This window comes from Juglans regia, chromosome 7 (assembly GCF_001411555.2).
Source record: "Juglans regia cultivar Chandler chromosome 7, Walnut 2.0, whole genome shotgun sequence".
Lineage (NCBI taxonomy): Eukaryota > Viridiplantae > Streptophyta > Magnoliopsida > Fagales > Juglandaceae > Juglans > Juglans regia.
The window spans coordinates 45202074-45215913 of NC_049907.1; the positions used below are offsets into that span (position 1 = coordinate 45202074).

The 13840-nt window shown below is 36.1% G+C and overlaps 2 protein-coding genes across 8 annotated transcripts; both read right to left on the minus strand.

The window, feature by feature from the left end:
• Window positions 1–312: 312 nt before the first annotated feature.
• LOC109000579 (cytochrome c-type biogenesis CcmH-like mitochondrial protein) lies at window positions 313–4768 on the minus strand. 6 transcript variants are annotated; one of them, XM_018977507.2, is made up of 5 exons: window positions 4522–4768; window positions 3835–4211; window positions 1340–1508; window positions 992–1123; window positions 313–902 (listed from the first exon to the last, which is right to left on the minus strand). In XM_018977507.2, exons 2-5 carry the CDS (start codon window positions 3954–3956, stop codon window positions 702–704), a joined length of 624 nt encoding a protein of 207 aa, XP_018833052.2. In that variant the 5' UTR covers window positions 3957–4211; window positions 4522–4768; the 3' UTR covers window positions 313–701. The 6 variants fall into 6 exon arrangements, with proteins under 6 accessions (XP_018833052.2, XP_035548547.1, XP_035548548.1 ...); XM_035692656.1 differs by having other exon boundaries at window positions 315–902; window positions 3835–3895; XM_035692654.1 differs by lacking the exon at window positions 4522–4768 and having other exon boundaries at window positions 3835–4513.
• A 1602-nt stretch (window positions 4769–6370) lies between these two features.
• LOC109000556 (probable plastidic glucose transporter 3) lies at window positions 6371–13576 on the minus strand. 2 transcript variants are annotated; one of them, XM_035691359.1, is made up of 15 exons: window positions 13213–13576; window positions 12279–12423; window positions 11859–11970; window positions 11689–11756; window positions 11479–11611; window positions 10761–10860; window positions 10525–10637; window positions 10274–10367; window positions 9478–9631; window positions 9247–9390; window positions 9089–9162; window positions 7969–8057; window positions 7487–7601; window positions 6800–6984; window positions 6371–6664 (listed from the first exon to the last, which is right to left on the minus strand). In XM_035691359.1, the coding sequence occupies exons 2-14, from the start codon at window positions 12367–12369 to the stop codon at window positions 6802–6804; spliced, it is 1470 nt and encodes a 489-aa protein (XP_035547252.1). In that variant the 5' UTR covers window positions 12370–12423; window positions 13213–13576; the 3' UTR covers window positions 6371–6664; window positions 6800–6801. The 2 variants fall into 2 exon arrangements, with proteins under 2 accessions (XP_035547252.1, XP_035547253.1); XM_035691360.1 differs by lacking the exon at window positions 13213–13576 and adding an exon at window positions 12442–12700 and having other exon boundaries at window positions 12279–12344.
• Window positions 13577–13840: the final 264 nt, after the last annotated feature.

Below are 13840 nucleotides of genomic sequence, written 5' to 3' on the forward strand. Positions count from 1 at the left end.
ACGTACACGACAAAAATGTCGTTTTCATTTCCAGGAAAAAAAATATTTATGTATCCCGTCTCTGATGCAATAGAAAGGTTAGGACTAGCACCACACAAAAATGTCGCTTTTTTTAGTAATATTTTGGTTCAATTGAAATCTACGAAGCTGGTCAAAAGGGGGATATGTGTAAGCAAACTCAGGCTCAGCATACATGACTTCCAATTAATCTTCTAAACATGAAATACATGCAATAGAAACAGACAGATTTGAGTGTAGCTAGTGCGAGTTCGTAACTTAAGAGTTCCCAAATTCATAGGATATGTCTAAAACAGAATAACAGAACTCATAGTATGAATAGCTTATAAAATAGTTGTATGAATATCATTATTGATGGAACACCTCCGACGTCTCACCAAGCCTTGGGAAACCACCATTTGGTGATGGATAAGTACAAAGTCCTGCTTACATATATATATATATATATATATAGGTGTGTATATATATATCGGCACAATAATTCGCCAATAACCATGAAATGATAGAACCATTTGTTTTTTCCCAGAAATGCCTGATCATATATTAGTACAAGATCAAATTTATGCAGTGTCGGCAATCAAAGTTCATTCACAATTTGCAAATCATGGTCGTACAGCAGTTTCCAAATTTCCAGCACAAATTATCATGCCAGGTAAGATTAGAAACACCAGTAGCCAAGCACATCATTGACCAGGCCATCTCCTCCACCAGGATGGGGTTGTTCCATTTGAAGGAGGAGGTGTAAGGAGATCTAGCATGGTTTCCTTCTCTTTTGGGGTCAGTGCAACACCTCTAACAAGGTTCAAAGCCATGATGTGAACATTTGTATTTTGCTTATGCTTTTTGTAAGCCCATACCCCCGCAGCAGCACCTGCAACTAGAATCTGTTCCCAAAGCACCAGATGTTAACACCCGTTCAAGTGAACAATTTAAGCCTAATGCTACCACAGCAATGTAAGCCACTTAAACTGACCGGCGATAGCCACAAGGCTGCAGTCTGCATATCAAACTTTGGGGCATACAGTACTGTCTCCCCATAATCATTCTCAAGCTTTTTAAAAATATCTTTGTCAGATTTCCCAGCTCGAATCTCATCACGAATCAACTGTATGCAAGCATTATCAGTATATAGTTTGTAGAATTTTTATTTGCAAAGCTATTCATAGAAAGGCAATCAAATAAGCATAAAAAAAATTAGAGATTGCATTTAGCAAAAAAAAAAAAAATCCTTTCTTTAAGATACTTTATCCTATGTATCGGTCCAGATCACTTAACACTGGTACACAACTTCCTTGTACCGATAATCAGCGAAAGTAAGTACCTTCCTGAGAAGAATTGCGATGTCCGCTTGTGAATCTTCAATGGATTGACTCCCACATTCAGTGCACCGTACGTTGTGGCTGATGTTTCTTGCTCGGGCTTCAACCAACCGTGTGTTCTTCACCGCATCCTCTTCATTCTCCATTGTCAAAAATGTTTCACCCCAGCTTCTAAGTAATTGCCAAAATAAAAAGAGCATAAGAATAAGAATAAAATAATAATAATAGAACAAACTTTTCTAGAAGAGTGCAAGATTTCTCTTCGCTGACACATTTCATCAAACACTTGCACGCCAAAAAACCAATCATGTTACAACCAGCCCGCTTCTCAATAGAGCAACCAATCTTCAAGACCCAACAGTTAAATATAGATTAAGTTAACAAAAACTAGACTTTTATTCCCGTATTACTGGTGACAAAACAAAATGACAACTTCGGCGTACCGTAAGCCCCAGTTATGCCACATGAATGATATGGACAGGTCTGCGAGTAACTACAACAAATGTTGCAAAGTTTTTTATTTTATTTTATTCACAAAACCCGGCGCGGTTTCCAACAAATGCATCAGCTAAATTCTGTTTCTTTGGGCAACAAAAGTCGGGAAAAGAGAAGAAAAAAACTGAAAAACGATATGGATGATTATTTCCATGTTCTCTCCAGCCCCGAGAGTCCCGAAAGATGAAAAATGGAAGAAGATAAGTACTTACAGTGAGACGCTCAGGCTCCCTATGAAGTTTTGAATCAAGCAAATATATACGGCTTGAAACTTGAGTAGTCTGAAGTCTGAAGAGCTCTCGGTGCGCGGGTTTAACTCCACTCTCACTTCGCTTTTATTTTCTTTATATTTTGTTCTTGTGGAAACATTTCTGTCCCCACGTATGTTTACACTTCCATCGTTGGATTAGTCATCTTTAAAATTTAACTAATATGAAACTTTTTTATTTTTAATTAATCACTCAAAACTTAAAATCTCCATTAAATTTCTCTATAATAATAAAATTTTATTATTTTTTATTATTTATATTTCTTTAACTCATTTTTATTTTTTAAATACTTTTTTATTTTATTTTCATAATCTCCAATAACCTCCAACAATCATATTCATTTTCATTTTCACAACCCAACAATCTATAAAATAAAAATCTCATATCTACACTGCCTGCTATAATTTGATGCAGTTCCTAATTGTAAATGGGCGGCCAAGGTCCTTTTTCTTGTTCCTTTTGTTTTATTTTCCCTCAATCCACAAGTTCATTAAATATTTAGCTTGTATTATCTGACGTGAAAATTTGTTATCCATCGCCATGTCGACCTTCAACCACAAGAATTTTAAGATCATCCGTTAAATCGGTATTTCATGGCCTGTGCAAAGTAAGTGTTTTAACATAGAAATAATGATGATGAACATAACATTTAGCTATGATTCTTATTTGTTATCATGTTCAATGAACTTGTAGAACCCTCAATGATGTACCTTGTAAATTATTTCGAAACAGTACACTGCACACTCCCAACATATGCATCATATAACACTGCACACTCAATGATGTATCCTGTAAATTATTTAGAAACAGTACACTGCACACTCCAACATTTACAAACAGGAATTTCACCAACATATAACAGCCCAAAATGAATTACAGACTCCAACATTTAGAAATTGTACACTATGCAGGGAGGTTGAAGCAGAAAGTATGATCAAGTATATGCTTTGCATAAGTAATAGGAAAAGAATTGTGAGACTTCAAACATCACAACAATCATTTCAACTGCAACCTGCCATAAATGCTTGGATGTGTTCTGTAATTTCCTTACATTTACTTGGAAAACAATAGACCATAATGCAACTTCAGGCCAAATTCCTGCTGGAGTATAAAGATGAAAAACTCATGCATGTTATAATCAGATGCAGAACAAATTAATACCCATCACATATAGAGAGTGCAAACAATTTGGACTTTTTCACACTCCAAATGAATGTAAATACATTCAGGGAACTCAAAGAAAACATTTCTCCAGTAATATCTTTTAATATATGTTGAGTTGAGAAACTTGGACTAGGGAAGCAAAATGCAGACTCATTTGAAACAGTATGTGGATGTTTCATATGTAGGTAGGGTAACTGGAAAACTGTGCACCCCAAACTGACAATGGAGGAAACCTCTAATCTATCCGGGAAATCTAAAACAAATTATGTCTGATTGTAATTACATTGTTGAATATTAAATAACTTAGTTCCCTGATTTTTTTTTTTTTTTTTGGTTACTTAATTTTTCTGCATCACTTTCAAGCCAAATTTCATGTAGAGTTGTACTTTTCGTAGATTGTGCGACTCTATAGAAGCCTTAAAAGTTAAAACCCCTGATGCAAGGTTAATTAACATGAGGTCTTACATACACGAGATTCCTGCATATTGCTTAGAAACTCAGTACCTTAAACCCAATTTTGGGATTTCTAGAGAAACTTTACAGCACTTTCCAGCATTATTTATCCTCACCTCAATCTCAATGGTTCGTCAATTGAATGCTTCAGCTCTGCACACCTTGGAAATAAGAACCCTTCACCAGTGAGGAGACCATGAGAGGTAGAAAACCAGCCGATTCCCAGACTATATATCATGGGATATATCTAAGACATCCTGAATAAATCCTTAGCATGACACCATAATAGTTGCTGTCATAGAGGAGCTTAGAAACATAATTGCCGCCCGGAGTGACATCATGATCAATCTCCGTCACCAGAAGCTCAAAGAAGACATATAAAACCACTAAAATAATGTAATTTATACACTTAGCAGCCCACAGAACTGAGGGACGCCATGACTGAACCGATCCCCCAAAGTTAACCTCACAAATGGTGGTGAAAGACATCCAGCTGGCAACAGAAGCTTAATTAACCCAAATTATTTGACCAAGAAATTTCGGATTCCAACTAACACAATAATAACAACAAAGAGTCTAAGCTAAACAAAAATCTAAAAAATACCACCAGACACCAATGTCACAAAGACCCAGAAACGGAATCAAACGATAACTGCAACGTTAAAGACGACATTAACAATTACCAAAACCATCCCCAGTTGGAAATAGAGTAAGAACCTTCCTCCCTCCTGTCCCATTAGCTGATTCCAAACAAACCGAACAAAATAAATGAGAAAAATCAAGGCTAGGGTTTCGTATCTTACCGTGTTGTTGGTATATGATTTGGAGAGAAGCTCTGAGCAGCTGCTGGAAAGGAGATGGTTGTGCGAAGAAGGAGATGTGCAGGAAAAGGAAAAAGAAAAGGAAAAGAAAAGGAAAAGGAAAAGAAAAAGAAAAAGCAGGAGATTGTCGTGCGAAGAAGGAGATGTGCAGGGAAAGGAATGTGCAGGAGAGAAGGAGAAGGAGTTATGCGAAGAAGAGGATGGCAGCGGGAAGGAAAAGGGAAACGACCGTGCGATAGGAAATAATAAAATATTTGTACGAAGGTGCTACGGTTTATTTTATGAGGAATGATACTTGCAGTCGTGAGCGTGCAGTCGCCGTGCAGTCGTTTTGAAAAAAGTGAATAAATAAGGACCCACCTAAAAAGAAATTAATTTTTTAATAGTAGACCCCACTCTTTTTTAAAGTGACTGCACGACGTTTGTGCATTCCACGACTGTATGTAGCATTACTCACCCTTGCAGGATCTTCTGAATGAGTTCTGTAGCCTTGGGGCCAATAGATCCGATCTCTATGATTTGAGAACAATGGGCCATGGTATTTGAGAATGCAGCAAACGGAAGCATGCAAGAAACCCAGAAAGAAACAGAAAGATTTCACGCAGTTTTATTGCAGGAAGAAACAACAGTTTTATTGTTTATGAGATTTAGGTGAAAAATGAGTGAATCAAAATTCCCAAAATCTGAGATATTTAAAAAAAAAAAAAATCAACAAAAAATAAATAAATCCACTGATTCTGTATTTTTTGGCCGAAAAGGAAATAACATGTTGGTCTACCCTATAGCAACTCATATCATCCCAACAACCTTCAGGTGCTGTTTGGATCTTATTCTAAGTATCGATTCTTAACTATTACAAAATTATAAATGTTCTCCTTGTCTCCATTTTAGATTGATAACTGCAAGATCCTGTTAGAAAAATTCAAAGCTGTCATGGAAAGGATTGAGCCGGCTTTGGTTTTACCTTACCAGGAGGTTGCAGAAGAAATGGAGTTGTTTCGTCGTAGCAATGGGGCAGTGGTGGTCCCATCTCTTTTTGGTGGGCCATATTTTTCTTAATTCAAGAAATGAATTTAATAACAGCCGATTGCACTGCGATTCCGCAGGCCGGTTGTACGTAGCAGCGTTGTTATTTTATACAAGAAATTTCATGTGCGATGAGTTTACTGTAGCTAATATAATTGTGTTTAGCTAATTTAATATAGGCTCTTATATATTGAAATTTTCAAATTAATTAATCTAATCTGATTCTTCCATCAATGTCGATTAATATTATTTCCGTTTAATGTTTGCTACTCATGTCCTGTCAAGATTAACAGGCTCAAGCCTTACAGTATCTTGTTCAAAAGAGAATTTGTCAAAGAAAAAAATAATAAAATTTAATAATGTTGATTACTCATCTGAGTAATGGGTCCATTTTGCCTTTATCCTTGCAATTCTTTTTTTACAGGGTTGAAGAGAAATGGTCATTGCCATATAAGATGGTAAATGAAATATCACATTGTTGAGGATTTTTCTTTTTTATATATACAGTTTATAATGATTACAAAGGCTCTAATTATAATTTTGATTAATTGTTTTGAAGTCTTAAGTCCATTTGTAAATTAAATTTTCACTAATAGTCACTTCTTTAATCATTAAATAAAAAATAAATAAAAGAAATTAAAATATATGAATGGTAAAAGTGAGCGATAAATTTGAAGAACTCTACTAACATTTTTCAGGATGGCACTACATACCCCAATTTCTAAAAAGTATTAAAAGATTTAAGATATTTTATAAGGTAATTCTATACAAATTAACTTTAACTTTTAAATTCCTAATTCCTTTTTAAAAACATTATTCAAACGAGTACTGCTACATAGGTGGCCGATGAATTTGTTATTTTCACTAATACATTGCTGTTTCGTTTGAGAGATCCAAGTGCCTGAAAATTACAATGCTACTTGGAATATTGTTACAACTCGCACCTCATATGCTGATGTTTTGGATTTGGTGCATCTCAGAAAGTGATGAAAGATTATTATACACTCGGCAGAAAGAAAGAGTCATGATTTTTTAACAAGATTGACAGGAAGCTGAATTATTCGATTTGAGGATGGACACTTCGGGTCTTTCAGGTGTACTGCATTTCATTTAACATATCATTAGGAAAACAACATCAATGTACTACAGAAAAAATTAATTAAAAAATATACATAAATAGCCTTCCAGAAAGAGAAGCCGATGAATGTATCCTTTTCAAGTTCTCCAGAAGTACCTTTACTCGAGTGGAAGAAGCGCAATTTCAATTTCTTGGAGTGATTTTCCTTTCGTTTCCAAAACATTGCTCTTCACAAAAAACACAGCCAGCAGACAAAAGGCACCAAAGATCGTATACAATACTTGTGCCCCTATTTGCTCCAGTAAGCGCAAAAACAATAGACCAACAAAGAAATTTATCACCTGTTGGGAACGCCCAAGTCAATTAAAGGTGGCACCAAAAGTTCATGAGCTCGAAGATGTCAAAATGATTGAGATGACGGCAAAACCCAAAACCCCTAGATGCAAACCTTTTACGTTTTGGATCATCAAAGCACTGACCATTTTTACCTTTTTGCTTTCTTCCTTTCTCTCTTTAAATGTTCATCGATCATAGACTCATAGTAAATGTACATTCTCAGAGAACAAGTATAACCAAATTATTTCAAATTAGCAGTGAGTAATATATGCTTTAAGCACGTTCCAATTAAGTGGATCTCTACAACCATGTTCTTGTGCTAATACTTTGAAGAAGATCAATAAAAAGAAATTCTAAAGTGGATCTCCAGTTCAGGAGCATGCGAAATGGTGAGTCTTACTGAGTATTAGTTTCTTTTGTCTTTTTCTTAATGAGAAGAAACATATAAAATGGGAAAATTTATCTGCGAACAAATTCATAACAGGAAGAGATGCAGAAAATAATCACCCAATGCACAGCCATGCAAAACGCCATTGCCTTAGCCCTAATCCGGCTGGGAAATATTTCTGAAAGGAGGAGACCAGGGACTGGACCAGCACCAAGAGCAAACGTCAAGACAAATCTGCATTTATGAATTCGTTGTTTAGCAGAATTTTCAAGGCGTACATATTGACAAATCAATAGCTTCTAAATATGTCTAATCTGTGCAAACTTGAATCAATGGTAGGGAACTTTGTAGATGCATATGACCTTCTTAGAGTCACCAAGAAAGTAAGGTTTGAGATCTCATACTCTGTCAAGCATGTCATACAGTACATGCACCATATCATGTTCCAATCTTCCCTAGATTCAATGAGATTTGGATCCAATATAAAACATTGGCCTATTAATAAGTCCATTCAGCTTTCCCTGTTTTTATTTTCGTTTTCCATTTTAAACCTCCTTATTCTTTTATTATTCAACCAAGTTGCAGCTCATTGATCACTCACAGCAGCATGCCACCAACAGATAGATACAATGCTCCAGAGCCTGATGCAAATGAACTTGCCGCAATTACTTCAAGTCCCATTGACACTGCCTAAAGCAATATAATGTGTAAAATAAAGGTCAGATAATATGAAAATTTGTAGACTACTTAATGAAATGTCAAAAGAAAACATTTCTATTGCAGAAGACACAAACTGAAAATCTAATGGTTCCAACTAGGTAGACCTTGTTCAAAATGGCCCTATTTCATCTTCAATCTGTAAATTTTGCAAATACACAGTGGGCAGCATCACATAACCCATATGATTTACTAAAAAATTCTACATTATCAGTAGTTTCAAGATAGCATGTAATAACTAAGTAGTCAGACATAATACCCAGTAATAAATAGCACTTTTGAGAGTGTCACCCCATATATCACAAGTCATGAAAATATTACACCCACCTTCTAACGAATAGTTTTTTGTTCATCACGAAAGTTGTGATACTATATGATAAGGATAAGGGTGAGTGGTGTATGAGATCTCACATTGCTTGGGAATGAGAAGTTCTTGCTATTTATAAAGTTCCAATGAGGCTCCAATTGTATCATTGACTAGTCCTTTTTAAGTATAGGTCATGGGTTTTGGACCTTCCATTGAGGCATACAAATGGTATCGAAGCCTATCCCAGCCTGAAATGTGGGATTTGAGTCATGCCACCTATGACAGATTGACCCGACAATGACGTCGGGAATTTAAGGGGGATAGATTGTGATACCCATATGATAAGGATAATGGTAGATGGTGTATGAGATCCCACATTGCTTGGGAATGAGAAGTTCTTGCTCTTTATGAGGCTGCAATTGTATCATTGACTAGTCTTTTTGGAGTATAGGTCATATGGTTTGCTTTCCATTTGGACATTACAAAAGCATCTTCATCTATCCAGATATGATTCAATAGTTCAATAAGATAAATTTATTTTCTGGGAAATTTTGCTAGGATGTGAAAATTTTCAACACATGCTTGTCTGAGAAAACCATATTGTACTTTTATCATTAACATTGCATCAAAATATGTTCCCTCAATTTTCATAAACAGGAAGAGTGATTCAGCAAAAAGAGTTTGTCTTTATACTTACCATGCCTGAAAAGCTTCCAAGAAGGAGAATCTTCCTTCCAAGTTTATCCATCAAGATTGTTGCAATTAGTGACCCTAAAATAGACAAGAAAAAATATGGTAAAGAAGATGTTTGACCATTCGTGCAAGTAAGATACTTGGAAGTAAAGCAGCCAGTACCAAGCAAGTTTGCAATCCCCACACATATGTTTGCAAGATCTGAAGGTACACCAAAGCTCTTGAAGACAGTCGAAGAGAAATAAAATACAGCATTTATGCCAGATAGCTGTTGTAAAGCAAAAAGGGTAGAGCCAATGAAAACCACTGCAAGATATATAAGTTATGGGGAAACCATTCAGAATGAAACATAGATGAAACACAATATATGTATAGAAGCACTCCTATATGTACCTTTGAAATGGCGGCCATTAAACAACTCGGACAGCTTTACGGTATCCTTATCATCTCCCCTGTCTGACCTTGACAATTCTGCCATTGCAGACTTGACATGTAATCCTCCTAGAAGCTTCTCAAACACAACTTCAGCTTCAACACCTCTTCCTCTCTATATTAAGTTCAGAAACAGTAGTGAGTGTCCACATTGTCAAAGCACCTCCAATGGCTCATGGTTCAAGAAACAATTGTGTAGATTTATATGACAATTTTTTTTTGCTAGAAGACCTCCATGACAATTGTTCAGCTCTCCCTAAGCCAATACTGTTAAAATTGACGGAAAATGGGCAATATATTTATGCATTAACAATATATAAACGTGCATGCATATATGGATGTATATACTAAGGAACAAAAGCATTGGGCTAATTCGTGAGCACATTGGAGGCTGAAGAAAGCAAAACATGATAATATGTTGCTGCAGTGTTAGCCTGTAATTAGATCGATTGCCTCCTTTTACAAGTGCATTCTACATTTTCGACCTTAATAGAAGATTCTGCCGCCATTAAAATTTTACTTGTTCCAAATATGAGATAATGAGTTAGTTATAGATATTTTTAAAACTGTTGTATAAAGGTAGCCACAAAGCAGTCACTATTGGAGAGGGAAAATGCTTGAAGCATGGACCTAAACACGGAAAGCGGAACAAAGAAGGCCCCCCCCCCCCAAAAAAAAGTTACTGTTCAGTCAATTCAGCGCAAAGGGGAAAATATTGAAAAACCAAAGAAATGATTTACATATAAAAATAGATTACCTTGAAAAGCCAGTGTGGAGACTCTGCACAGAACTCCATGGAAAGAGCAAGTACTGCAGCAGGAACGGTGGATACCCAGAAACACATTCGCCACCTAGCACATCATCAATCGAGAAATATCATTTTCAGATACCCCCTTGGATAACACAAAAACTGCTTAAAAAATGTTCAGATAGTTTTAAAAAGTTTTACTAAAGTTGTAAACCTTCTAAATTGCCAATGCTCCATTAAACATATCTTATGATTCTTACCAACCAACAATTTCCTTGGCTGGGAGTCCAATAAAAAGAGCTCCCATAAGTCCTAGACATGTAGCAATTTGAGTGAAGCTCCCAAAAGTACCCCTTACAAAAGCCGGTGACACCTGCTCATTTTAAGGAACCATTACCCAGTATCTGATAAAAGAATGATAATAATAGAAGTCACTTGAGCAAAGGATAAGCATATATAGTCAAAGCAAAACCAACCGCATTATCAATGTGTATACCTCTGCGACATAGAGAGCTGCAACAGGTGGGCCAAGACCCATCCCCGTCCCAACAAATAACCTCCCCAGAAGCATACCCCATAGACTTTTCGTTGTTGCACTGTAAGATCATGTTTGATTAGTTTTCTAAGCTTCATAACTGTTTGAATGGGCATACAGCAAATATAGTATGAGTATTCTTCAATGGTGTGAAACCTTTAAGCAAGAAACGCATGGAGGGAAAAAGTAAAACACAGTCAGCTCAAACAAATCAAAGGTGGACTGTTTTACAGGGTAGTTATAGCTGTGAAAATGTCCATCCCTTGTAATTCATTCTGCTTCATCCATTCTCCAATTTAAATCTACACGTTATTATGAGTAACAAATGCAAAAGATTTTCTAATATAGGAAAGAAATAATGAAACCTCAACTCACATAAACTACACAAAATCTATGATGGTGAAACCAAAACCAAAACCAAGAGTAGCAAAGTGAAACAATTGAATGATACAAGAAACTTCCACTAATAGCAGGTAAACACCCACAAAATTGGAACAAAAAAAAAAGCACTATCATGTAAAAGGATCTATTCTACTAATCAATAAAGCTTATTGAGTTCTCTACATATATATATATATATATATATATATAAAAGCAGGAAAGATTGGAAACTGCTACACTTCTAGCAAGATGGATTTTACCAAAAAAGTAACTATGATATGATTCTCAATGCAGTTACCTCATGGACGCACCAATTATCATTGGCAGAGCACAAAGTTGAAATGCCCGTCGATGCCCGACCCCATCTGCAATCCATCCACTGAATAGACATCCAACAAAGGCGCCGCCTAAACAGGTACTCACCACTAGACCTTCATTGATAAAAGACAAGATATTATATTACATTTTCCCAGATGCATATAGTAGAAAGACTCGTCACATTAAGTACCTTCAGCCAAAGTGTTCCCTATAAAGCCAAGGTCTAAAGAGATGCTTTCCAGAGTCTCATTGACCACTCTGCATTAAAAAGCAACAAAAGGGAATATTTATTTTTCTTCTGAAAAAATTTCAATGAGGAGAAAAAGAATGGATTATCAGTTTCAAAGATTAAAGACACACCCAAGATGGTAGCCAAATAGGAATGAAGAAAGAGTTGCCACAAGGACATGTGGCAAAGAGCGCCTCCATGGAGGGTTTCCAACATCTTTGCCATTCAAAAAATGTACAAAAGCTAATACAAGAAAGTAGCCCCACTGTTAGTATCATCCATCATAACATAAACCATTTTTATGAGAAATAGTAGGAGTGCCTACCTCTGAAATTTATAAAATTATACATGATAATTGATCAAGTAATGCCTAGATAAAGTCCTAAAGTGTGCAAGTCTCATGCACTCATTTTTAAAAAAAAAAGTGTGGCTCAACATTAAAAAGTGGACCTTTTTTTATGTGGATCCAAAATTAGTCCACTTTTTGAGAAGAATTGCGTGAGGTTTGCATATCCTAGGACTATACAAATAATTTTCCATTTAAAATTCACCTGAACTTTCCTCTTTGTCATCAGCATTTATATAGTCCCTCGATGCTCCACGTTTGTACATCGAGGCTGCATCAACATAACGTCCCCGCATAGCAAAATTATCAGAACCTTCCCCGAGACTTGGAAGAAAAGTTTCTGCAACCAACTGTAACACCAGACTAACCTCCAATCAAAACGGATTACAAGTTGATTCCATCATATCTTCTACCGATACCTTAACCAATCATAAATTTACAGCACCAAACAACTGGTTCGGAAATTAGCACCAAAATCGCACCATAAATTAAGTGATGAAAAGATACCTTAGATGTGATCATCAAACAGTCCCAATTGAATTGAAAGTCGAGTTATGTTTATCCTAGTATTGAATTTTCAAGTCGGGAAGACATCTTGGTTCATACATATATAGATACATCTATGCATGCGCGCTCGCGCGCGCGCACATGTAACGCGGGTAATTGAAACGAAGAATATACAAAGATGAACTTTAATCTTATTTATCAAGTATCATATCTTAGATCTTAGAGAAGAGAATTCACGTTGCGAGAAAGTGCAACTGTGCTTTAAATTCATCTCAGAACTGAAACTCGAAGTTGAATGGACGCATATATGTATTTACTGAGATTATTCGCAATGACGTAGATAACTGCGCTTAAAAACATTACCGTTTCTGAGATCACCATAACAAACAAACAAACTCACCATTATAATAGAACTGCGGACGATGAGAAACAGAGAAACAAAAAGGTCCTAACCAGAAACGAACGAATCATAAACATTGACACATTATAATTCTATAAAAAAACGCCGAACTAATTTGTGCAAGCCGGGCTTACATCTAGCACTAGATTACTCTGTTGTAAAGACAGAAAATATGCAAATCTAGAGAGAGAAAGCGACAATGCAGAGCCAGAGAGATGTAAGAATCACTTGCATTATTATACCGGCGGATGATCCAATAACTTTCGGACGCAGACTTAGAAAACGATCCGATTGAACCCAACAGCTACAGGGAGAGTGAGAGAGAGAGATGGAAAAGAAGAGGAGGGAGAAAGAGAAGGGGACCGGGGGAGACAGCATAAGAGTAGAAAGTCAGTGTGTGCTACAAGCGAAGTCCTTCTAGTTTTGAAAGATCAAGAAACGCGTGCGTGATTGATTGACGTGATTTGCTGCCGAGCATTCGTGATCTTTAATATACACCGACTTTTTCGCCATATACATTCGTGACGGCAGAACCTAGACCCTTGCGGTTCCGGGCGTCCAGAGACGAACACCTGTATCTGTACGTATTTTGTTGCGAACGGACGATATGATCCGACTCCCGCGTTATGCTGTGCGCTTCTTAGTTATTTGTCGTGAATAATAATAGAGAAATGGGTACGCATAACATACGAGTAATTCTATCTATAATTGGGAAATGTATAGATATGACATAATTATTTTAAAAAAAATTATAATTTATTATTTAATATTTTTTTTATATAAATCTCATATATATTTTTTTTTAAACAATTACACGACAGTGGTACAGTTTACGATTATAAATATCTTTTCTCATAACA